Raw genomic sequence first — 27,165 nt, forward strand, 5'->3', positions numbered from 1 at the left:
TCTCCCGGCCTACACCTCTGGCCAGTATCCCCTCTCCGCCCTTCACAAGGAGCCTCCTTCCCAAGACCCCCTCCAGGGACAGCATCCATTAACCTGGGGGCATCGCTTATGCCTGGTATCCCTTGCCCGGAGGGAAACCTCTGCATCCGGGCCTCACCTACGGAGGCCCTTCCTCAGGGCGAAGGTCTGTCCCTGACAAGACACCCTACCGCCCACCCTTCCCCGCCCCCTTCGGCTCAGCAGTCTGTCCTCTGGGGGGCGTGTTTACCCCAGCCGCCCCACTGAGAACCCGAGGACCCCCTCCCTCCTTCCCCACGCAGGAGCTGGACTTCCGCTGGACCCCCTCCCCTCAGGCGGGACTTCCGCCCCCGCCCCCTCCCCCTCCTGCTACGCCGCGTTGTCCTCTCCGCTTGAGGCGAGCCTGCTAGTCTCGCGCTCTCTGCCTTGCAGCGGCACGGGATCTGGGTGACGCGGGCTGCGGAAGCCAGTGCCGGGCGGATCGCGTCCCCGTCTCCTGCCCTGTCGCCTGTCTCCCCATCTCTCGTTCTTCTCTCCGCCTTGTCAGGCTCGGCTAAGAGCGAGTGGCAAGATGGCGGCGCCCAGGATGCCACCCTCCCGGCTGTCGGGCATCATGGTGCCAGCACCCATCCAGGACCTGGAGGCCCTGCGCGCCCTCACTGCGCTCTTCAAGGAGCAGCGGAACCGGTAACCGCGCAGGGGCTGCTGCCTAGGTGGAAGAGGATCCATGGCGGGGTTCTGGGCTGGGCGGCTGGCGAGGCGGGGCGGCGGGCGAGACGGGCTCGGCCCACGCGCGGGTTGCGGCTCTGTGGCGCGCGCCTAGGCCTGCTCGGGACGACGGTTTGCCCAGGCTCGGAGGGGGCAGGCGGTGGCAACGCTGGTCCCCAGGCTGGCTGTGAGGAAGCTGTTGGTTTGGCTCCTCAGGCGGGGCGCTGAGGGCGGGCGGTGGCCCGGGGAGGCGTGTTCTGCCTTCTGCCACTGGGTTAAAGGGAGATGCCCAGGAGCCTGCAGATCCGACTGGCTTCTTGACGTCTCCACATTGCCTCCGACCTTTCCATTTCTCGCCTTCAAAATGGGAAATCGGGTGCATGTTTTCAGTGCTGCGATGAAATAAGACGTGGGAACAGAAGTACGCCAGGCTGTCAGGTCCTGTTGGGTTTTGTAGGATTGTGCTGCGTTTTCCCTTTCTGTTTAAAGGAGACGATGTTGGAGGTGCCTCCTTAGTGGAAACGTAGTGAGGATTTAATGAGAGTATGCTTGTTACATCCTCAGGACACTAACGCACTAAACAAGCGTTAGTATTTTCTCTTTATAGTAATGGCCTCCCCTGTAGCAAGCATTGTGCTTAGTTATTGGACTGAGAGGTCACCGAACCCTTGCTTTCTCGTGGAGGGAGATATGAAATCCCAGTGTGTGGACAGAGAGCAGAGTGGAAAAGAGCACATAGGCTTGGGTAGGTTCAGTGCTTTCTAGAACTTTCCATCTTAAAAAAAAAAAAAACAGAATCGCTCTAATTCCAGCATTCGGGAGGCAGAGGCATGCCAATCTCTGTGAGTTCGAGGCCAGCCTGGTCTCTAGCGTGAGTTCCAGGACAGCCAGGGCTACATAGGGAAACCCTGTGTTGAAAATGAATACATAAATACTGTGCTGAAAAACCAAAACCAAACCAAACCAAGCAACCGACCAACAAGGTAGATAGATAACCAAATCAGGCACAGTGGCGCCTGTCTTCCCTCAGTCCCAGCATTCAAGAGGCAGAGGCAGATGGATCTCTGAGTTCAAGACCAGACTGGTCAACATTGCCAAGGCTCCTTATCTCAGAACATACAAACCAACCAACTACAGCAACAACAACGAAAGATGCTGGTCTGAGCCCTTTCCCATCTGCCGTCATAGTAGAAGGATGTGCATCTAAAAGGTGTTGAAGGCTGCTGGTACTGTTGCTTGGGCTTGTGGGCAGGATGCTGATCAGTGTGATCTGGGAAATAATGTTTGCTGATCTGATGTTTGGGCCTGTCTCTACCATCCTGGACCTCTGCCTTAATTATTAACCATATTGAGCACTATGAAACAGTCTTTTCAGGGGGCTGAGGTTACAAAAACAAATGTGACGTAACTCCTTTCATCAAACATAATAGGGGATTGCTGTGTAAGTGTACTGCAGTACAGATCTGCACGGTAGAGCCAGCAAAGACGGATAACTGGCGAGGGCCTGGGAAGATGGTTCAGTAGTTAAGAGCAGTTAGTACTTTCCCAGAGGACCAGAGTTTGATTCCTAGAACCTATATGGTGGCTCACGGCCGTCTCTGACTCCACGGTGAGGGGATTTGATGTCCCTTTCTGGCCTCTACTGTTATCAGGCATGCACACTGTATACATGGACATCCACCCACACATGTAAAATTACTAGGGCTTTGAGGACCAGCTAGAAAAGACAGTTTCTGTGAAAGGGTCTTATACTGATTTTGTAGAGTTGCAGAGAAACAACACAGATCATATGTCTGGGCCAGAGGAGACAGCCTATCTTTGGTTTCCTTTATGTAACTTGTTGAGAAGATGAAGACCCATAGCTCTCTTGACTTGGTCTGTTCTGAGAGGAGTTATGGAAAACCACTGATGGGTTCATTAACAATGGTTTGATAAAATCTGTGTGTGAGGAAAGTCTGATCACCATTGGAAAGGGAAGAGAGAAGCTAGAGCGATGAAGCAGGAGGGATGTTTCAGCAGAAGACCCCGTGAAAAAGTGCCCAGAGTAAGGGCATTGTGGGGAAGGGTAGGACAATGATGAGGAACTCGTAAGATTGCATGGGAAGGACTCAGGGACCAACTGGCTTGTTGTGGGGTGAGGAGGAGAGTGATTCTGGGGTTTGGTTGCAGTTCTTGTGGAGCACTGACCCTGTTTCCAGTAGTTTGGAGATCAGAAAGGATGGACTGGTGGGTAGGTGCTTGGGTGGAGAATGCAGTTGTACGGTGGTGCAGAGTTCTTGATTCTGGTTCTGCTTTGTCACCAATTTTTTTTTTTTAAGATTTAATTATTTAAGTATTTGGGTATTTTGTCTACATGTATGTCTGTACACTAGAAGAGGGCTTCAGATCTCATTATAGATACTTGTGAGTGGAAGAATAGCCAGTGCTCTTAACTGCTGCGCCATCTCTGCAGCCCCTCATTTGAGAGAGAGACAGACTTTTTTTCTGTCTCTGTATGTATGTGCATGTGCACAGGTGCCTGTGGATCTCCTGGAAGTGGAGTTACACAGGGAGTGTGAGCCATCTGATGTTGGTGCTAGGAACTGAACTCCGGTCCCCTCTAAGAGCAGCAGATGCTCTTAACTATGTTTTTGTGTGTCTGGGTAAATCTAGTGTTTTTAGCCCAGACTTCAGGTGTTCCAGGAGGATCTTTTCCCTCTTTAAATATCTGCTTGAAGATTTGCTTTTAACTTGCCTTCTAGTTTGCTAATTTTCTTTTCTTCATCAAACCTGCCATCATTGTGTTTTGTATTGCAATTTTGAATTAATATATTTGTTTTTATATTCCTGTACTTTGTTGAAATTGATGTTCTCATTTAATTCTTAAACATGTTGACTATAAAGACTGGATATGATAACTTTTGTTTTTTTCTTTTGTGTGTGTACTTGATCATTTGGTTCTTTTTATTGAACACTGACTATTTTGTGTGAAAAAATAAAAGCCTATTCTGGCTCTAGTTTCTTTATAAAATATTTATAAATGTAAAACCAAAACCAACTTAAAACACATTGTTTGCAAAGAGGGAACAACTATTTGTCTATTGATTGGAATAAAATGAACTTTGACCTACAGCTCAGACCAGTCCAGAAAGATATTTCAACATGGAATATAGATCTCAATATCTGAGTATCTAGAAGAGATTAGTTTCCTTGTGACCTAGGCAAACTTAAAAAAAAGTCAGCCTCTTTTAGTAGTACAAAATAACGGGTTTTATTATGTTTTCATACGTAATGTCATTGTCCTTTGTTATTCACACCCATCATTACCCATAGCTGCCCCACCTCCCTCACTAAACATCATTTCTTATCTAAGATATAACATCCTATTTAAGTGAAATACTTTATCCATTTAGACTTAAAATTAAACACTAGATCAAAAGACAAAATGATGGCTGGGCAGCGGTGGCACACACCATTAATTCCAGCACTTGGGAGGCAGAGGCAGGCAGATCTCTGTGAGTTCAAGGCCAGCCTGGTCTACAAAGTGAGTTCCAGGACAGCTAATACTACACAGAGAAACCCTGTAAGAAAACAAAATGACAAGGCATATACTAAAGTATTTGTAATACATATATATATATAATATATATATACACACACACACCTAATAACAAAAGATGGTTTCAGAATGTATAAAGTATTTCTACAATTCACTAGAAAGATAGTCCATTTTAAAAATTGGGCAAAACCTCTTGTGCTTTAATATAGTTGTCCAATAGCGGTCAACCTTATTCAGTACTCAGTGGCAGCTAGTGAAAAGCAGTGAATGTCACAGTGAGATACCATTTTACACCCTTTCAGTAGGCTGTTATCCAAAAAGATGGGAAAGAACAAGCATCGGTGAAGATGTGTGGAAATTGATGCCCCCATTCTTTGGTGAATTTGGGTGTTGAACCTTGGTCCTTGCACTTTTGAGTTAAGTATTCTGCTACTGAATTACATTCCCAGCGCGAAATAGAATCTTTATACATTGTTGGTGAGAATGTAGAATGTTGTAGCCAACATAAAACCAATTTGATGGTTCCTAAAAAAGCTAAGCGTAGATTATCACTAAGAAATTAAAGGAACTGCAAAAAGATAAATATATGATTTCATTTATGGACCATAGGGCAAGTTCATAGGGAAGTGAAGTTAGAGGCTATCAGGTTTTGGGCAGCAAGGAATAGAAAGTTACTATTAATGATTAAGAATTTCAAGTTTAGATATTTCAGTTTTAGAAATAGGTAATAGCTGGGCGGTGGTGGTGCATGCCTCATGCCTTTAATCCCAGCACTCAGGAGGCAGAGGCAGGCAGATCTCTTTGAGTTCGAGGCCAGCCTGGTCTGCAAGAGCTAGTTCCAGGACAGGCTACAAAGCTACAGAGATACCCTGCCTCACAAACGAGAGAGAGAGAGAGAGAGAGAGAGAGAGAGAGAGAGAGAGAGAGAGAGAGAGAGGTAGTAGTGATGGCTGTTGAGTTGTGAATGAAATATTGTAGGCTTAAAAGTAGCCAACATGACAAATTTCATCTTACAGTTATTTTACCACAATTTAAGAAATTAACATTGTAATATGTATATTACCTGTATGTGGTTGGAGACTTCAATGGGTGAATTATATGCTGTGTGATCTGTATCTTAAAATAGCTCCTGTAAATAGATAAGACCATAATAAAAATCCATAGATACAGATGTGGTGATGTGTTTCTATAATCTTGGAAGAGATTGCCATTATGAAGCCAGCCTGGGCAACAAGTGAGTTCTAGACCAGCCTGGGATGTAGAACAAGACTGTGGCCGGAGAGATGGCTCAGTGGTTAAGAGCACTTGCTGTTATTCCAGAGGACCAGGGTTCAGTTTCCAGCACTCACGGGACTGTTCACAACTGTCTATAACTCCAGTTCCAATGGATCCAAGGCTTTCTTCTGGCCTCCTTGGGCCAGGCATGAGTGTATACACAAACTTGCGGGCAAAATATTCATCCACATAAAAAATTAGACAAAAAAGCCAACCAATTGTAACCTCTTCGAAGAGTACAAGCTGTGCTGATTAATGTGGCTAAATTTAAAATGGCAGCATCAACATTTTGTGAGATTGTGGAACAACAGGAACTCATGTTGTTGGGATTACAAAAAAATGTTACTTCTTTGGGAAACATACTTTTGCAGTGTAAAGAAATGAATTCCTGACACACAACAACATGGAAGGATTCCAGAACCACTGGAGAGAGCCTGTTACAAAGCATATACTGTTACCAGCTGATACACTAGTCCATGTTACTCAGTGATAATGCACATCTGAACAATGGCTGTCAAAGGAGGTTGGGATTAGCAGGGAAAGAGTGTGCCATATGGGTTGTATTGCAGCTTTCTGTCTATACATATGCTGTTTTATCAGTAGTCCACTGCCGCGCCCCCCCCCCCAGACTCATTTGAGCATGGCTGAAGGACTTTGAGCAAGTCTCACTGGCCTTTTCTACTCACAACTGGTGGGGAAAACATGTAAACAGTAAACTTTTTTTTAGGGGGGGGGAGGTGGCTCAGTGGGTAAAAGCAGTTGCCATGCTAGTCTGATGACCTGATCCTCAGAATCCAGGTCAAAACTGGATGTGTGTTCATAATTGTGGTACTCCAGGACACCTATGGCAGGATGGGAAGGCAGAGACAGGAGAATCGATAAAACGCTTGTGGGCCAATTAGCAACACCACAGAAATGAAAGATTTTATGACTCAAAACTGAGGTGGAAAGGGAACTACTCCTAAAAGTCATCATTTGACTTTATCTTAGTTTTCTGTTGTTTGATAAACACTGTGGCCGAAAGCAACTTGGGTAGGAAAGGGTTTCAATCAGTCTGCCATGAAGGGAAGTCAGGGCAGAAACTCAAGGCAGAAGTTGAACTAGAGGCCATGGAAGAGTGCTCCTTACTGGCTTGCTCCTTGTGGCTTGCTCAGCCTGCATCTTATACTATTCAGGACCACCCACCCGTGGGTTGCAGTCTCTGTGGGATAGGCCTCCCACATTTATCATCAGTCAACAAAATGTACCACAAGCTTGCCCACAGGCCAGTCTGGTTGGCATTTTCTCAACTGAGGTTCCACCTCTGGACAAAATGACTAGCTTGTGTCAAGTTGACTTAAAAGAGTAGCCAGCATAGACCTCCACATGTGCGCCATGGCACAAAGGTACCTGCTTGCTCACCCACATACTCATTAGTTTTAGGGTCCTTTCCTTTCCTTTCCTTTCCTTTCCTTTCCTTTCCTTTCCTTTCCTTTCCTTTCCTTTCCTTTCCCTTTCCCTTTCCCTTTCCCTTTCCCTTTCCCTTTCCCTTTCCCTTTCCCTTTCCCTTCCCTTCCCTTCCCTTCCCTTCTCTTTTCTTTTCTTTCTTTCTTTTCAAGACAGAGTTTCTCAGTAGCTATGAGCTGGCCAGAACTGGAACTCCCTTTGTAGAGCAGGCTGGCCTTGAACTCACAGAGATTCACCTGCTTCTGCCTCTCAAGTGCTGGGATTTGAAGGCAGGTGCCATTACCGCCTGGCTACTCATTAGTCTGTACACAAATAAAAAATATTAAAAATTAAATAGTAAAATTTGCTGTAAGAAAAGTAGAAGGGTTGGGTATTATTTGTTAATACTGCTACCAATCTGGTGCTTGGGGGTTTTGCTTCATGAATGTACTCTCTGTGCCAGACAGTGCTTTATGTTTCCAGAGCCTGAGCTGAGCTGACTGATAAATGAATGAACGAAAATCTAGGGGAAAAAAATAAGCCAGCTAATGTAAGAATGCCTTGTGGGGCTGATACTGCTGTGAACAGCTGAGGCTCATTCCCCAGGAGCACGTGCACTGTAGCTTCAGCATATCCTGAAGATGCATGGCTTAAGTAGTTGATTAGCTTGTTGTTCTTTGGTTGAAAAGTGATCCTGATGTCATTGGCTGGCTGGGCCAGGTATGGCCTGAGTCTTAGCATGAGTTACAATCTGCTCTTCTGCTTAGATTTTCTCTGGTCTGAATCTGCCCACCCTGTCAGTCTTCAAGGTAGCAACCTGTGGAATCTAAGACTTTTAGCAGGCTATAGTCCAGCTGCAGAGGCTTTCATAGGGTAAGGTTCATCATTCTCTACCCACCATACTGGATATTCCCTGGGTTTAACCTGCAGTGTGGATGAGCCCTGTTGTTTACAACAACCTTCCCCTTGTTATTCTCAGGGTGTGACAGTTGCTTTTTCATGGAATCACTAGTCACGGAAGTACTAAATGTCCCAGTGAGCCCCAGAGTTCTAGATCCTTCCTTCATCTTGTTGAAGAAGCTATGACTTCAGGGTGTGCAGAGCTGATGCTGTCTGTGTTGTAGTAACTGCAGTCTTTGCCCTCTAGCCCCCTGCCTGAGAGCACACAGTAGTTCTCTGGAGGGAAAATTGCCGAGCCCCTTTTACACTACCTACTGGAAGTTTTCTTTTTTGAAGGTACATTTTTGTTGATTGTGTGTGTGTGTAAACCGTATGACCTGTATTTTCTCCTCCTACTGTGCAAGTCTCAGGAATCAAGCTAAGATGGTCAGGCTTGGCTGTAAGCGCTACCACCCTCTGAACCATTTTGTCAGATTGATGTGTTCTTTTGGGCCTAGGACTTAGTTCAATACAGCCTAGGGTTAAGTGTAAGGACACAATCTGTCAGTGGGTCACTGGGAGTAGTGAGGGCAGCAACCAGTTTTTCTTGTTGCTACTTTTCTCTGTGAACCTTTACCTTGAGTAACAACTTTTTTTCCAAGTCTCCTTCTTTCTGTGCTCACTACACCCTCTGGGAAGGTTTTACATTTTCTTGTACCTGATGCCAGTGATCTTGACTTAAAACCTGGTATTTTGTTGATGATTTAGATTGTAATAGTATTAGAGATCTATGTGTATAGTTCCTGGGCAGCCAGCATCTTTGACCAGGCCCTTTCTGTGAAGCGCTCTGTGCTTCGTACTGGACACGGCTTTCCATGTAGCCTGCATGTGGCTACAGTGTTTGCAGGGCTTTTTACCCTCCTTGCAGAGTCCCGACCTGGCTCTGAACCACACGCACCACAAAGTGCAGGGAACATTTACCCCTGTCATCCAGTCAGGATTGGTTCACAGGATTCTGCTTTGTGGATTTGTTGGCTTTTTTAGTTTCAGACTTGACTGTAATGGAGTGTTCCCATTGAGTTGCTGTGTATGAAGGTATACATCTTATTTATAGTTAGGCTCTACATTTTTAATTTTTATAACTGAACATACTGAATTGCTTAGAAAGAGGGAGGTGTTAAAGTGTGAATTTTTCTCACTATCTCTTCATTTCAAAATGGAATGCCCCTTTTTCTCTTTACATTTTTATTAGAGTGGGCATGTTTGAGTTCTTTCCACCTTGGAGGCCATGGGAATTGAACTCAGGTTTTCAGGTTTGTTACTTTATTTACCAGGCCATCTTGCTAGCTCATTATAATAGAATACTCTTTCTCTACCAGTCTTTCCCTACTGGATAGCACTCTTTTCGAGGGCAGGAACCATTATATTTGGAGCATCTCCTGGCAGGGTACCTAGATTGTTTTGATACTCAGTGAACATTGAATTGAATAGAACATTGAAGATAAACCAGTTGACGCCATTGAGGAAAAAAAAAATCACTTGTACTTAACAGTACTAGTCAAGAACAAGTATTTTTAACCATAAAAAGCTGTTCAGGGTGCCGTGTTATTTGTTCATGTGTTTAACTATCTATATTGTTGCTTTTCTCATTGCTGTGGCCAAATGCCTGACACAAAGCAACCTAAGATTTTGACTCACTGTAGTTCGTCATTGCATGAAGGCATAATGGTTGGACCTGTTGTCTTAGAGTTTCTATTGCTGTGGAGAGACACCATGACCACTGCAACTCCTAAAAAGGAAAATATTTAACAGAGTGCTTGTAGTTCAGAGGTTCAGTCTATTATCATCTTGATGGGAAGCATGGCGGAGTGCAGGCAGACATGATGCTGGAGAAGGAACGGAGAATTCTACATCTTGATTTGAAGGCAACAGAAAGTGGACTGACACTGAGCATAGCTTGAGCATAGGAAACCTCAAAGCCCACCCCCACAGTGACACACTTCCTCCAACAAGGCCACACCTACTCCAACAAAGCCACACCTCCTAATAGTACCACTCCTATGAGTTTGTGGGGGCCAGTTACATTCAAACAACCACACCTGTGAAGCACTGCTCACACTGTAGTGAGGAATTGGGGTCAGGGGTGGGGGTAATGCTGGTGCTTTCTGGACTTCTCTCTTTTTTCCTCTTCTGCCATTTGAGCACCATGTCTTCCTCAGTGAACTCTCCAGAGATGCTTTCATAGACATGCCTAGACGTGTGTCTCCTAGAATGATTCCAGATCCATTAAATGTGACAATGAAGATTAAGGAAATTTGCCAAGTTTTGTGGGGCAACTATAGTTTATACAGTAAAATGAACTATATTTGGCTTGCTTCCAATACTAACAGAAATAGCACAAGTGTTGTGACATTACATTTATAAATGCCATAAACCTTTTTTATTTCTGTGTACATACATACTTCTAATTTTCTTTCTTTTTGTTTTTTTGTTTTGTTTTGTTTTTTGAGACAGGGATTCTCTGTGTAGTTTTGGAGCCTGTCTTGGAACTCGGTCTGTAGACCAGGCTGGCCTCGAACTCAGAGAGATCTGCCTGCCTCTGCCTCCCAAGTGCTGGGATTAAAGGCGTGCACCACCATTGCCTGGCTTTCCTTCATAATTTACCATTTCAATTTTCATTTTGTTATTGTTTGAGTATGAAATGACTGTCACTAGTCATGTGTTAAGGACTTGATTGCTAGCTGGTGGGTTTTTGGGAATTGATTGGATCCTGACCGTTTTGATCAGTGGATTATTCACTTGATGAGTTTACCGTCTGGTTGTTTTGTTGAGAGGTGGTAAAAGGTAGGAGGTGGGCTCTAGTTGGGAGAAGTGGGTCGCTGGGTATGACCCTAGAGCAGTGTTCCTCAACTTTCCTAAGGTTGCAACCCTTTAATATAGTGGTGCCTCATGTTATGGTTATGGTTAAAATAAAAAAAAAAAAATTTGTTGCTACTTTATAATTGTAAATTTGCTACTCTTGCTGGGCAGAGGCAGGCGGATCTCTGTGAGTTCAAGGCCAGCCTGGTCTGCAAGAGCTAGTTCCATGGACAGGCTCCAAAGCTATAGAGAAACCCTGTCTTGAAAAACAAAAAACAAAACAACAACAACAACAAAAATTTGCTACTCTTATGAATTGTTTTCTTTGTTTTGTTTCTGTTTTTCGAGACAGGGTTTTTCTTTGTAGCTTTGGAAGCTGTTCTGGAAGACAGGGTTTCTCTTTGTAGCTTTGGAGTCTGTCCTGGAACTTGCTCTGTAGACCAGGCTGGCCTCAAAGGCACAGAAATTTGCCTGCCTCTGCCTTCCGAGTGCTGGGATTGAAAGTGTGCACCACCACCGCCTGGCTATTCTTATGAATTGTAAGTATTTTTGGAGGTAGAGGTTTGCCAAAGGGGTCGTGCCCCACAGATTGAGAACTGCTGCTATGTTATGCTTTGGTCCTCGCATGTGTTTCCTTTTCTTTGCTTCCAGTCTGCCATGAGATTCTTCTCTGCTGCATGCTTCTGCCAACAGGATGTTCCCCTTAAGCTTATAGGGCCAGGTGACCATGGGCTGAGTATACATACGCTCTGAAGTTGTGAGCCAAACTAAATCCTACCTCTTATAGGTTGTTTTTGTTAGGTATTTGGTTATAGTGGCACAGATATAATGATAATATTAGAAGTCTTTTCAGTCTCTAGGCCTGTGTCCTGTAATTTTGCCTCTTTTCAAGACCATCACAGAGTATTAAAGGCACTTAATTACCTGCCATTCCCTCAGAGACAGGTTTCCTATTTAACTCTGTATTCTTAATTCTTTCATTCACATCTAGCACATAATGGGTATTTGATGGTATTTTTATGATTTTCTTGAACCATTATATGTAAAATAAAAGCACAGAAGATACTAGTTAGGAATATATAGGAAATATCAGTTATGACAGATAACTGATTTCAAGAGATAAAGAATGACTTGTGATTCTGAGTTGCTTGCATAAATATATTGACTAACTTTCATGAAGAAAGCAAATAATTAAGCCTTTCAGAGGGTAGCATACCACAGGAGTAAAATAGAAATCTGTGTGTGTACACTCATACACTTGGATTTACCCTAAACATTACTGAGCCTGTGGCCAGCAAGTCTTTGAGTGATCTAGAAGAACAAAAACAACACCTCCCCCCAACAAAAACGCAGACACGTCATCAGCTTAGATGCCATATGGCTTTTTGACTCAGCCATGATTCAGTTCAGTTGTTTGGGAGAACATCAAGTTCCTCCATAAAAAGAATTATGTGATGGCAGTCTCCTTTATTTTTACCTATGCCATGAGCTGGAATACACATGCAACTATTTGGTAAGGTGTCTGACTCAGCTTCAAAGTACAGAAGTGCTCAACGTGAGGCCACCTCTCATATGCAGTTTTCTCAAGTGGATGAAGTAGTCAGGAAAGAATTTGAGTCAGCAAATCAAAACAAATAAGGGTGTATGATTGTGACTCTCAGAACCCCGAGAAGGGCATTTTAGTTCTTTCATCCTTCCGGTCTTTTGTAGTGGTCACTGACTCAAGGGCTTGGTCAGGGATCTGTGAATGTGGATACTGAAAAGCAAAGGAACCCTGGGATTGTTATTCAGTTGAACCAGGTTCTAAGTTAGGCCATAAGACTAAATAAGCTGTAATTAATCTGTGAGCGGTATTTCCCTATTGTTGCCACCTAGAAGTTAATGTGTACAACACCTAGAATAATGACTAGCTTATAATAAGAACAATTTAAACGTTAGCTACTGTCTCTGTCCTGGTCACCATTATCATGATCATGATCACCATAGAGAATAGAAATTATATCAAATGACATTAAAGAAGACTTACATGATGAAATATAAATATATTATTGAAACAGCAACAACAAAGAACATATTTTTCCCAGGTTGACCTGTGAACTTAGTGCCATTCAAAAATAACATTTCAGTAAACATTTTGTTAGAAGTGCTACTCAGCTTCTAAGGACAAGCCTTTCCCAGAGGCTTTCAACAATGGGAGGTGTTTTCTGTCTACTGCATTTTGTAGCTCAAGAAGGGCTAGGTACTCCCCTTGATTGTCGCCGGTGGTGTCAGACTTCTCTCCACCATTCTTGTTATCAGTCTCTCCATCTGACTTTTATTTTTTTTTTGTGTGTGTGTATGTATACACGCATATGATATATATATATATATATCGTATGCATGTATATATTATATGGTGTCTGTGTATGTACTTGTAGGTGTTGTGTCCATGGAGGCCAGAAGATGAGCTAGGGTTACATGCAGTTGTGAGCTGCCTATAGTGCTCCCATCCTCTGTAAGACCAGCCAACACTGGTAACTATTGAGTTGTTTCTTCAGCCCTTTTGTTTGTTTTTGTGACATGATCTTGGTTGTGTAGTCCTTGCTGTCCTTTAGCTCAGCCCTTCTGCCTTAGCTCCTAAATGCTGGGATTACAGACTTGCGCCACCTTGCCTGGGTCCCTTCAACTTTTTGTCCATGCTATGACAGTATGCTTGTTGAATCAGTATTGCAATTTAAATATCTGTGGCCACCCCATTCTATTCTTGAAAAGTATAGTTTTAGCATACAGTAAACTGTGTATTGCTTTAATTGTCTTAAATCTTGGTCATTTCAGTGTTTGCATGGGCAATCCTTTCATTGCTCAACCGCATTCCCTTGACTGTCAGTGAACTCAACTCCCAAGTCTTCTCTCTTTCACGTTGCCACGTGTTTCACCTTATCTGGACCTTATTTTTAATCCAGCTCCTTTCTTCGTGCTCAGTTTCAGTAGCCCCACTTCTGACTACTTGACTTGTCTTTTCTCTAGGACCCTACTCTAACCTGCCTATTGATTCTGTTTCCTATCTATCCCTCACTCTTTGTGCTTCATTGCCTTTCTAATTTCACATTTCTCTTTAGTTCTGTTTGGGTTTATTGATCTATGCTTTTCCTTACATCCATGGAATTAAATTCCACTTGTTTGTATTGTCACCCAAATAACTGAATGAGGCTAGAGAGAAAAATAGTCATTCTTAGCTTAATAGTCTTTTTAAATTGATGATTGCCATGTAACAATGCTGATTGGCCTTCAGTTTTTGATAAGTCATAATTGTATGCATTTTTGGGGTACACTGTGATGTGTTGGTATCCATGTAATGTGAAATGGTTAAAGTTTATTAACATAAACATCAACTCTCAGATCTATCCTATTTTTTTCTTGTTGGTTTTTGAGACGGGGTTTCTGTCTGCAGCTTTGGAGCTTTTCTGGAACTCACTCTATAGAGCAAGCTGGCCTTGAATTTACAGAGATACACCTGCCTCTGCCTCCGGAGTGCTGAGATTAAGGGTGTGCACCACAACTGCCCAACCCTTCCTTAAAAAAAAAAACAAAAAAACAAAACAACTAAAACCTATTCTTTAAGTATAGCAATATAACTTGCATATTAAATAATTATAATGGAGTGATTTGATATAGTTTTAAGCAAGCAAGAAAGAAAAAAATTCAGGTTACAAACCCCCACCCCTTATAATAATTTTTTTTTAAATCACTTTTTCTGAACGGGTCAATTCAATAAATGTATTCAGTGACTGAGTGTGTCTTGTTCCTGCTGCACTGGCCAATGGAATTCTAAAGAACGCACAGCTTTCACAGTCACTGCCTCAGAGCACTGACACATGTCTTCTTTTGGAGTGCAAAGGTGGTTCTTGCTACTTCAGTACATAGAAAACTGAAGTCACATTATCTACCACAATTGTGTTAGAGTTGAAACTCAAAAGAATAAACTTTATATCTTTGTTCATGATGTTTTATTTTGGAGATAGGTTCTCACTCTGTAGCCCTGATTGACTTGGAATCCATGATGCAAACCAGGCTGGCTTCAAACTTTGATAGATCTGTCTCCCTCTGTGTGTTAACACTACTGGCTAATGTACTCCAGCCTTCTTCATCCCTATTATTAACCTCGTTAGATCTGCTGCTAAACTTTTAGACTTCCCCAATTTATACTGTTTGGATATCTACACATGTACATTTTAGGCTAGGATCTGTATATGAGAGAGAACATGTAGTTGTTCCTTTCTGAGTTTGGGTCATCTCATTTAATATTAAACTTATGAGGTCCATTAATTTTTTTTGAAAATTTCAGTTTTATTTGTTTTTTTTTTTATAGTCAGGTGTGTTTTTTTTTCTAACACAGTAAGTAGAGAATGTTAGTTATATATATAATTGCAAACCCACCATTTTTTTTTTTTATCAGTTCAAGAATTTTAATGCCTCCTGAAGGGGGTTCCCTATTCTCAGAGGTAATACAATGCCCATCAGTGTGTACAGTGGATGGAGAAAGCTTTTATTTCATCTCCCTATTCCAAACATCTGTTTAATATATTGTCCTCAGTTATATACTATACTGGGTCCTAGCCAAAAGGCCAAGAAACAGTGATTTTTAAAGTTTATTTTATTTACTGATGAATAGTACTACAAATATGTACCATATTTTTCTTATCCTTTCCTTGGATGGGCTTTTATTATGAATAGAGCCACAGTAAACATGGATGTGCAAGTGTCATTGGTGGGGTATGGCACTTTTCAGATTCGTTGAGCTCAGGAATGGTGTAACTGGGTCATATGGTAGTGCTGTCTTTTTGAGTAATGCCCAAACTTATTTTTGTATTGGCTATATTAATTTACACTCCCACAGCAGTGAATAATAGTTCTTTTTTCCCCATATCCACTCTCACGTTTGTCAGATTTCTTGATAATAGCCATTTTGACTGGAGTGAGTTATCTCAGAGTGCTTTTAATTTTCATTTTCCTGATGAAGAGGGATGTTGAACCTCTTTAAGAATAGTTATCGGCTGTTTGACTTTTTCTTTTGAGCGTGTCTGTTATTTTATTAGCCTGATTGTTGATTGGCAGTTTTGTTTTCTTGGGATTTAATTTTTGTAGTTCTTTGTAAATTCTGAATGTTATTCCCTTCTCATGTTAGCTCATAAAAATGTTTTCCCATTCTGTGGGCTCTTTGTTTGCTTTGCCAATAGTTTTATTTATTTTTATTTATTTATGTTATTGCTGTGTAGAAGCTTTTATTTATGGAATCCCATTTGTAAATTCTTGGAACTAGTTACTGTGCTATTGGGGATTGTTGTTGTTCATTTGTTTGAGAACATTCTTGCTGAGCATTCATTCTGTTTTCCTCTTGTAGTTTCAGTGTTTTAGGTTTTTAAATAAGATATTTGATCTATTTCCAGTTGACTTTTGTATAGGGTAAAAGATATTATCAATTTTTTTTCTTCCACAGGTGGATATCCAGTTTTGTCAGTGCTGTTTGTTGAATAGCTAGTTTTTCCACTGTATGTTTTTGCCACCTTTGTGAAAATAAGGTGTCTATTGCTTTTTTTCTGTTTCTTTCCAGGTCCCCTGTTCTGTTACTATAGCTCTGTAGTATAATTTGAGATTAGGAATTGTAATATCTCTAGCTGTCTTCTTTCCTTAGATTTTTTTGGGCTATTTTGGACTTTTATAGTTCCATAAAGATTATTGGATTGTTTTCTCTGATGGGTATTGCATTGAATATATATAGATTAATTTTGGTAGTATAGTAATTTTCTTCATGTTAATTCTACCCATGCAGGAACATGGAAGGTCTTTCCAAGATTTGAGTACCTTTGGTTTTCTTTTTTAATGCTTTGAAGTTTTCATTGTGGAGGTCTTTCACTTTGGTTAGGTTTTTATTACCTATCATGTACAAGGCCTTGGGTCCCAGCATGGGAGAAACAATCAAAATCTGATTTCTGCCTACCTAGCTGGCCTTGCAATATCTTTTGTTTCTGTTCCTATGATCAGTTCTTTCTTTCTTTCTTTCTTTCTTTCTTTCTTTCTTTCTTTCTTTCTTTCTTTCTTTTTTTTTTGGTTTTTCGAGACAGGGTTTCTCTGTGGTTTTGGAGCCTGTCCTGGAACTAGCTCTTGTAGACCAGGCTGGTCTCGAACTCACAGAGATTCGCCTGCCTCTGCCTCCCAAGTGCTGTCTTTCTTTCTTTTCTTTTTATTTTTCATTATTTACTTATTTTTGGTTAATGTACCAAGTGGGTTTCATAGCCATTTCACGCATATATATCTTTCACGCATATATATCCTTGTGCTTTTGTTCTTTTTTTTTTTAAAGATTTATTTTGTGTATATGAGTGTTTTATCTGCATGTATGCTTTATGCCAGAAGAGGGCATCAGATACCATTATAGATGGTTGTGAGCCACCATGTGGTTGATGGGAATTGAACTCAGGACCTCTGGAAGAGCAGCCAGTGCTCTTAACCACTGAGCTATCTCTCTAGCTCCCCACCGCCTTTCTTTTGAGAAAAGATTTTTCTGTGTAGCAGCTCTTGCTGTCCTGGAACTCTGTATATCAGGCTGGCTTTCAGCTCACAGAGATATGCCTGCCTCTGCCTCCCAAATGCTGGGATTAAAGGTGTGTGCCACCATTGCCTGGCATCTTAGTAATGTTTTACATACATTCTTTTTATTCTTTTATGTTTATTTATTTCATGTATATGAGTGTTTTGCCTTTATATGTGAATGTGTACCATGTGTGCCTGATGCCAGTGGAGGTCAGAAGAAGGTATCTGGTCTCCTGGAGCTTGAGTTATGGATGATTGTGAGCCACCATGTAGATGCTGGGAATTGAACTCAGGCCCTCTGCAAGGGCAGCAGGTGTGCTCACTGCTGAGCCATGTCTCCCGACCCTTACATACATTCTTTCTCTGCCTAAGACTGAAAAATTTTCCAAGGTTTGGTGGTTGTAGTCTCCTGTATGTTCTAAGTCTCCCTGAAACTGCTTTTTAGGTATGCCTATGGATCGCAGTTGCCACAGAAAGTACACACTCCACTTTTGGAGTAGACCATCCCTCTCCTTCACCGCTTTCATGCCAGCACTGTCCTGAGTTGTCTGGTACACAGACTCCTTTCCTGGTTCTTGTATCTGGTATAGAGCTGGTTTTCCATCTCCGTGCTTTGTCCTTTCGTTTGTCATGGTGCCCTTGAGCTGCATTTGCTCTGATGAGGAAGAACTGATTGTAATGAGGATGATAGGAAAGGGGGAAACCATGGTTTTGTGGGGTCTGGAGAGGACTATGGTATGTTAGGAATCTTAGTAAGACAGGAGTTGCCAGACCTGACCCACCACCTGTTTTATTATGGCCTATGAGTGAAGGGTGGTTTGTACATTTAAGTAGTTGCCATCTGAAAGTCATAGGAAATTTAAATTGTGATGTTACAAGGTCTTGCTGTGTAGGCCAGGATGGCCTTGAGCTTGACATCCCCGTTTCTCAGCTTCCCAGATGCTGGTGTTACAGCACACAATAAGCCACACGCTTGGCTATAATGAAGTTGTTGTTGTTCTTTTTTTTAAAGATTTGTTTATCTTTTAATTAGGATTATGATTGGGAGGATGTCTGTGTCCAAGAGTGCCAGTGCCTTCAGAGGCAGATTGGTGTTGGAGCACCAGATCTGAAGTTGCAGGTGGTTATAAGCAGCCTGATGAGGTGCTGGGAAGACTCCAGTCCTCTGCGAGAGCAGGAGTCATTTTTAACCAGTAAGCTACCTCCAGCCCTGGCACAGTAGAGTTCTATTGAACTTCACGGTGTTCATTTGTTTCAGTGGCATCTAAGGCTCTTTCTTTGATAAAGGGCAGGATTGATAAGTTGTTCTGGCCGACAGAGCCTGAAATATTTGCTGAGATGCTCTTTATACACAACTTCTGTGACCCAGCAGAATGGATTGTTAGGGCTGCCAGGGACCACCTGGGCCTGGATGGGAGAGGAGAGGGTAGAATGCACAAAGAAGAGGCTTGGTTTTGGGAAAGGTGGAGTCCAGAATTTTGCTCTAGGCTCTTTGTGGCAGTTGATATATATAATTTCTGCTTTTGATCAGCCAGACCAAATCAGTAGGCAAAGTTTATGGTTTTATGTAACAACCAGCAATTAGAAAAAAAAAATCTATGAGCTTTTAATTATTTTTCTTAGCAACAGTGGTTAAAATACTCTAAATACATAAGCCAGTTATTTTAATGCAGTAGTAGGTATTAGAATAATTCTTAAACAAGTGCGATAGTCTTAGTTGCAGTTACAATGTCTAGCAGTTAGTTTCCTTTTCAGTAGGAGGTCCACTGATAAATTAACTGTAAAATGTGTGTACATATGGTATATTAGGCTTGTCTAACCTGTGACATATAATCACAGGTAGTTTTCTTTAATTTTACTCAAACAGGACTTGCCAAGACCAACAAATGTGTTGAAACTTGAAGGAAATGAAATTCTACCTTTTGTGTAACTCAAAGGAATTTTTTTGTCCTCTAATACAACATTTCATTTATACATTGTCTTCGGGGTATGCATTCCTATCTAATAGGAACGTCTAACGGCTGAAGTTTAATTGTCTCCATAAGCACTCTGCCTTCTGCGAATGAAGTAGCTAAGCTTCTTAAAGCCTTTGTGAATATTTTTGTTAGTTTGGTTAAAGTAGAACTGACAGCGATTATTATTAATAATGTTTGTAATATGGGGACGACTGACTGATCTTTACCAGCTATTTCATTGTCGTTAATCATTACATATTTAGATACATTACATTGTCCTGACTGTGAACACAGACTGTGCAGAACTGTAATGCCAAGTAGTTTTCTTTCAAGGCTGTGGAGAAGGGAGAGTAGTGGGGAGAGGTGAATGCTTTTACTGTTGTTGAGAAGAACATCTTTGTCCTCATCTAATAGATAGTATTCATGTTCGTATTATTCCAGGCAGGATTAATTGAATCCATAGCTATTTGCCATAAGACTCTGCAGGAATTTTTTGTCTCAGCTTTTGTAGAGGGAAACAAACATTTAAGACATATTCTCCATCTTTGTGAAGTTTAAAATACAGTCAGTTTGAGCTATAGACTCTCCTTACAATTAATCTGTTGTAGTAACTAATGGGGAAGGAGAAATGAAATATGCTAAATAGGAATCACAAGACATATGCCTACATTAGAGCCACGTCTTACAAGGTGACTGCTTTTCTAGTTTCTGCATCTAGAATAGTGGGAAGAAAAAGAATTAAGATAATGTTTCTAAGGTACTGCCTCCATGTGTACCAACTTCCCTGGATAACACGGTTGCAGGCCTGAACCACTTTCCTTGTGTCAGATGTCCTTGTTGTTTAAGGTAGAAATTTGAAAATCTGTTAGTGGTGCAGTGGACTAGGGATACAAGAGCCAGCTTGTCTCTAGTTTGCAGGAGTACAGAGTTCAGGGAGTACAGATTGGAGTAGTGGATGAGTTTCACCAGGGATATGGTCTTCAAGAGATTTCTGAAAAAGGAGATGTTTAGGCGGAGGGTGTAGCTCAGTGGTAGAATAGTTTCCTTAGAATAAGAACCACAGACCAAGTTCTTGAGGGCAAAGAACTGGGTGGGGACAGTGTGACAAGTGTATGTTGGTGGAAGGGTACAGAATGTTGGGAGTGCATGGCGCTTTCAGGAACCCATAGGTCTAGAACCTGGGGACAGCAAATAACAATGATCACTTTCCCGAATTATTTTTTTTTCGTTCTACAAACACAAGTTATTTTGTATCTGACATTTGTTCCATGTGAGCTTACTGTGTAGGAGCTATTTATGGTCTTCAGTTCCATTTTATTTGTTGCTATTAAAGTATAATAAGGACCCAGTGCATCCATGACAAATGGATTTTTAAAACTGGGAATTATATTTGTAGGTTAGTTAATGAACTTAACTGTTCTATACATTATAAAACATCATTATTCTTGAGAATAACTATCTTCTTCAGTCTGTCACCCTAGTTTATTCCAAAACGTGTGCTGCTTCAGTTGTCAGTTTTTAGTAAAGCAGGTGTAAGAGGTCGAGGGATGCCTGGTCTTCAAGGAAGACTGTTCCTTGTGGACAGTGGCATCTGTGAAGGACCAGCTGAAAGAATTAAGATTGGCTCCATCATCACAGGTGTGAATCATACCTCTTAGCCACCTGAGGAGAACAGAGAAATTATTGTAGATTATTCCAGTTGTAGAACTGTTTTCTTACTATTTTTGTGCTACTAAAGTTTGAACCTAGAATTTTCAGGCTCGTCAAATGTGGTGCAGCAGCCCTTTATTTTTGTAAGACCAAATAATAAATGTTGAAACTCTGCATCAGAACACATACAGGTAATTAGATTTAACTTTGTCGTGGAAATTTGTGATACTCTTGTCATTCTCCAATGCTTCACCCTCTTGAGTATTTTCTCTAGCATATTCTTAATCCTTAATGCTATCATGGGAGTGCTAGTAAATGTTCATTTTTAAAATTTTCCTGCCGGTATCGTCAGCAAAAATGTGTTACATAAATGATTGCTTGTTATAGTTGCCGAGGCAGGTGAATTTCACTTTTTTGTTTGGTCAGTAAGTTGCTAAAACACTGGGTGCAAGTTTTATGACCTGTCCGTGGAGCTAGTGCTAACTGGAGGGACGAGGGTGCAGGCAGATGATTGTGTGTGTTTCTCAGTTTCTAATTAGTTAATCAATACCCTGCCTCTTTCCTGAAACAAGTTTCAGGTACCTTAAAATTAAATAAATTTTAAAAAAGATAAGGGAAGAGGTTAGAGTTGTAGGTCATTGGCAGTTGCTTAGCATGTGGGAGGCTCTGAGTTTTGCCTTCTGTTTATGTCTTAGAAAGAGATAAGTGAGGAAATTGGGGAGAAGAGAAAAGCAGATAAAGTGGAATTCAGACTGTTATAAAACATGAGCTGTATATCTGCCTCTGGATTTATCAAAGATCCAGCCATAGGAAAACATAGAATTTCTGTGTCTATAAGACTGAAAGATACCATATAATACATAAGAAGCCATGGCTTTGTCCCCTGATCCTGGAAAGGAAGGGACATTTATGGAATGTCTTTGATGATGTCCAGGAAGCACAAGGTTGTTATTAGTTTGGAATTTCTGTGCTATGGCTTAATCCTGTCATTCTACATTGAGGACAGAGGAGAACACTCAGAGATGGTCAGGACTGTCCCTAAGAGTTTCTTAAATATCTAACATATCTAACTGCTAACATGGCAGGTTTTCTTCAGTCTGTTTATTTATGTATCGAGACAGAGTTTTTCTGTGTAGCCCTGGCTGTCTTGGAACTTGTTCTGTAAATCAGGCTGACGTTGAATTCAGAGACCTACCTGCCTCTGCCTCCCAAGTTCTGTGATTAAAGGTGTGTGTCACCCAGTTTTTCTTCTGTCTTTAAAAGCAGATTACTGTTTCTTTAGGGGATTTATGAAATGAGGAAATTGACTTTTATTTAGGTACCAGATTACACCCAAAAAATTTTTTGTTTTCATCCTCAGAGCCCTGAAATGATAGTAGGCTGTACTTCTGCATGAGAGAAGCATGCCACGACTGAGGTGCTGAGAATGCAGCTGTAGGCCATCTTTCTGCTGGACACTCATCCTAATGGGAGCTGGCACACTACAAACTTCTGTTCCTCTCTCCTACCCTCTCACGTACAAAGTTTGGTGTGGTTGTTGCTGGCTTCGTGGGATCTAAAGAGAAGAGTGACAGTGTTCTCTTGTCCTCTCCATAGTCCTTCTAGAATATTGTTTCCCGTAACCCAGTGCAAGGCCCATAGTGCGTAGTGGCAGATCCATAACCAAGAGACTTCATCTGTACTGGATTTGGATTGTCCTGGGGAATGCAAGTACTGGAACCAAAGAACTTTAATTGGAATTGTGGCTCTGGCATTCATTGGCCAAGTGATGTGGGCAAGCAACTCCTTCTCTTACGTTGCCCATAGAATGGAGAGGACAGTGTTAAGACATTTCAGTGATGGAGCAAGAGAACTTATGTAAGGACGAACAGCAGTGCCTCACACGTTGTAGCTACACAGTTTGCACTGCAGCTCATAACTTCTGTTTCATAGTGAAGGAGCTGGACTAGGCAAACCTAGATTCCCCTGCCTCTGGAGTAGGGAAAGCAGTTTTGGGGATGGGACATTTGGAAATCAGTCAGTATATTCTATGCACCCCCCATCCCGGTTATAACAACTCTATCTTTTTCCAGGGAAACAGCACCCAGAACAATCTTCCAGAGAGTCCTGGATATCTTAAAGAAATCTACTCATGCTGTTGAGCTGGCCTGCAGGGATTCTTCCCAAGTGGAGCACCTGGCTTCCAGTCTTCAGCTAATCACTGAATGCTTCAGATGTCTTCGGAATGCGTGTATAGAGTGTTCTGTGAACCAGAACTCTATCAGGTAGTGACACACATCCCCCCAAGTGCTTTTTCTGTGTTGGCTAACGTTTTGGCTTTATAACATTACCTGTTGTTTTTACAAAACTGACCTTTACCTCTACAGGAAAACATCCTTTATTTCTTGTATTCTCTTGTTTAACAAGAGGGATTATTCAGCTTTCCTGTTCGTAATTTGTAACTTAAAATATTTGATACTTCATATGACAGTGATTTGAGTTTGGCATTGATTCCATATCTCTTGGTTTGGCTTGCCCAAGTTCACATGTAGCTTTTGGCCTTCTTTTAACTGTAAATGTTGTTTCAGTTAGCCTGTATTTACATTGAGCAGGAATATTTCATAAGTTCCTGAGATTATCTGTTTTAAGACTCCAAGCTTGGAGCCCTTTCCGTCTGTCTTAGGCTGTGTCTGTTTTTGAGAAGTGTGAAGTACTGATCAGAGGATGCTCTCTGTTGCTCTTATGTTGTACAGCTTTTACTCCTAGAACCCTTGCTTTTTGTTCTTTTTTTTGGATAGGGTTTCTCTGAGACAGGGTTTGTCTGTCTTGAACTTGCTCTATACCAGGCTGGTGTCCAACTCAGAGATCCACCTGCTTCTGCCTTCCAAGTGCTGGGATTAAAGGTGTGCACTGCTGTGCCTGGCTTTCCCTCTTACTTTTATAGAATCAGCTACTATTAATTTTTTTAAGAATATTTTACTTGAAATGAAGTTGGAAGTCACAAGCAGGATGTTCACCTTTCTTTCCTGGATTTGCATCTAGACATGGCCTCAAGGCCTCTCCATCACTGTTGTGATGGGTGAAGTTGAGCTGGTCCAGAAGACATTTGATTCCCTTGACTGCTTAGACAGTCTTATACCTGAGGCTTTGATATGATTAATGAGATTTTTAAGATGAAAGGAAAGGAGGAAAAGGTGGTGTTGTTTTAACGTCAGTGCTAAAACAAACCTGCCATCTCTTTATAGAAAATGGATAGAAATGGCAATAATCTTGCTAATAATAGTTAATACTTTGATTTTTTTTAAAATAATTAAATTTTAAAACATTTTTAAGGATTTGTTTTTTTATTTTTGTGTCTGTGTATCTGCCACATATGTATTATGGGTGCTCATGGAGTTCAGATGGGGGAGTGGGATCCTCTGGAGCTGAACTTGGATCTTATAGAAGTGCCGCAAGTGCTCTTAACTGCTGATCCATCTCTAGCCCAATACCAGTATTTTAAAACATAATGTTATGTTCTGGAAACATTGGCCAGAATGCCAGTTTCTTTTGTACTTTCCCAGGTGGGGGAGGGCAGGGACTTGAAGCTGAGGGTTCCATGGTAGGGTTCCCTCAGTTTTAGTAATTCACAGAACTCAAGAAAGGAGGTTTCTGGTCATTATAAAGGGTACGTACTAGGAACATCGAGGTAGAAGAATATGCACAGGACAAGGTATAGGGTAGGGGGTGATGTTTCTGTGTCCTCCCTGGTATGCCTGGTATCCTTCTGGCAGTTTGATGTGCTCATCAACCTTCAGGTGGCTCCAGATTCCAATGTTATTTTTTTTAATGGAGTTTTCATTATATAGACATGGTTAATTTAAATCATTGCTTTTGGGTATTGAATTCAGTTTTCATCTTGCTTGCCTCTCTGAGACTGAAAGTTGGGTCTTCTGGCAGCAAGGACACCATTCTGAAGCTGTGTCTGAGTTGCTTTTAGAGCATAAACTCAGATGTGATCAGAAGGTGTTCCTATCATTCAGGGAAGTATAAGGGTTTTAGGAACATCGCACCAGGTGCTCAAGACAAAGACCAACTACAGATTGCATCATTACTGTGTCTTTTGCCAATATAAGGTCACTTAAAAACAAATAAACTGATAAGGAGTTTAGGTTCTTTTGCTATCCTAGTTTACCCATTAATCTTAAACATTCACATTATTCATGTTCAAAATACGTTTTTGTGCTATCCTAAAGTCTCCCACATTCTAAACCCATTATAGCGTCAGCTCATGTTCAGAATGCCTTCTAGGCTTCATTAGCTAGAAGTCCCACATCTAATCCTCTGGATTATCTAAGTTACATATGAAACTGTATAGTGATCCATCTTGGGACAAAGTTCCTCTTTATCTGGGACCCGTAACACTAGAAAATAATTATCTTTTCTCAAATACAGTAGGCAGAAGATCACAGTACACTGGCAGTTTGAGGCATTTCTTTTTTTCTTTCCTTTCCTCACAGCTGTAGGATGTTGTCCAAGGACTCTTGGCACTACATAGCAGAGATCCCCATTCCTGTAGTCTCTAATAATATGTTCTCATTTCCTTCCATACGTTGCCAGCTGTGCCTTCATGTGTGTGTTTGTACCAGAAGTCTGTCTAAGGCACTGTGATTTTTGTCCATGTGTCTTAGGGTTCTTTGAGCCTTTGCCCGCTGACCAGAGTCTCTTCCTTTTTCAGGGATTTGTACAGCAGCCCCCACCAATGCTTTGTCAGAGATCTGTGTCACTTTGCTTTTGTTACAGTGACATACTACCAAAATCTTAAATACAATACATTTATTATCTTATGAATTGGGAGTTTGACAGTCCATAAGGGGTTGGCATAGATAGTACTTCTTTCTAGAGGCTTCTGTGACAGAATCAGTTTCTTTGCCTTGCCAGCTCTCAGTTCTACCATTTTTCTTGGCATATGGCCTCCTTTCTCTTAGTTCCAACTTTCTTGTGTTCTTTCTGTAATGAGCCTAGTGATATATTGGATCTCCATTTAACTCAGGTTACTGATTTGGTCTTGTCTGAAAAGTTCTCTTTATCAGATATGGTAATAATTAGATACGCACATCTCTGGAAGCTGTTATTCTGCCTGCTGTAGGAACTGTTGATCAATAGTCTCAGCGTATACATTAAATTAGCATTTGAAATTTAGTATTAGAGAAAAGCATGTAATTAATTTAATTTTGTCTTAAAATTTAATACAGGAACCTGGATACAATTGGTGTTGCTGTTGATTTGGTTCTTCTGTTTCGTGAACTTCGAGTGGAACAAGACTCTTTGCTAACAGGTAATGTGCAGTATAATTAATGGATTATTATCTTGAAAAATGTTTAAAACTAATGCTCTGAGTGTTTAGTCATTCACTGAAGCATGTTCTGTATTTCATGGAATGTTAAAGAATTACTGTGAAGGAAAGTTACTGTGACTTCCTTTCTGTCCTGTTGTAGGTTGACTTGTCTCTTCCCAACTTCTTACGCTGAAGCTTCTCTTAGTCTGCTTGGGCTGCTGCAGCAAAATACTTTAGCTTAGTTAATTAATAATGGCAGGTATTTATCAACCTAAAAGACTGGGAGGCTCCGGATCAGGGTTTCAGCATATTTATTATGTGGTAGGGGCTTGCTCTCTGACTCAATGAAGGTGCCTTCTTGCTGTGTCCTTACGTAGTAGAGCCGCAGAAGGAACTCTTGAACTCTTGTAAGGGGCACTAACTGCGAGAACTAGTTACCCCTCACAGTCCCCATTGCTTACTACCAACACTTTGGAGATTTGACAATCAGCATATGAATTTTAGAAGGACACAAACATTCAGACCATAGCAAAATTCTAACCTCCAGTGGCCAGAATATGACTTTATTTGAAGACAAGATTTTTCAGGAGGTTATTAAGGTACAGTGAAGAAATTTGGTGTCTTCTTGAGAAAAGGATAGTAGAACACATAGGTGAACACTATATGAAGACACAGGAAGCAGATTGCAGACTATTGTCAAGAAGAGAGGTGTCAGGAGAAATTAGCCCTAGTGGCATCTTAATCATGGACTTGTAGTCTCCAGAATGGTAGAAGGTAATTGTTTGAAGCTGTATAGTTTGTGGTTCTTTGCAGTAGTAACCTGGGATGTCTGATACCTTGCCGTGTGTTACTTAGAATGTACGACAGACACTGCTTTTGGTTTGAATATGAACGCCCTTCACAGATTCCTGTGCTTGAACACTTGGTCCTTAGCTGGTGGCACTGCGTTGTGAGGTTGGACATGGAGTCTAACTGGCTGATATAGCGCCATA

The 27,165-nt window shown here is 41.4% G+C and overlaps 1 protein-coding gene and 1 pseudogene across 1 annotated transcript in view; one reads left to right on the plus strand and one right to left on the minus strand.

Annotated features, from left to right (window-relative positions):
• The first annotated feature begins 355 nt into the window (after positions 1-355).
• The window catches only part of Atxn10 (ataxin 10), a 144,874-nt gene continuing 118,064 nt past the window's right edge, over positions 356-27,165 (plus strand). Inside the window, exons 1-3 of the mRNA XM_057791921.1 lie at positions 356-705; positions 22,950-23,141; positions 26,091-26,173. Of these exons, the coding sequence (XP_057647904.1) occupies positions 590-705; positions 22,950-23,141; positions 26,091-26,173 (391 nt within the window). The 5' untranslated portion in view covers positions 356-589. The remainder of the gene's footprint in view (positions 706-22,949; positions 23,142-26,090; positions 26,174-27,165) is intronic.
• On the minus strand, positions 15,162-15,318 carry LOC130889234 (U2 spliceosomal RNA; annotated as a pseudogene).

Source organism: Chionomys nivalis, chromosome 17, assembly GCF_950005125.1.
Source record: "Chionomys nivalis chromosome 17, mChiNiv1.1, whole genome shotgun sequence".
NCBI classification, from domain to species: Eukaryota; Metazoa; Chordata; class Mammalia; order Rodentia; family Cricetidae; genus Chionomys; species Chionomys nivalis.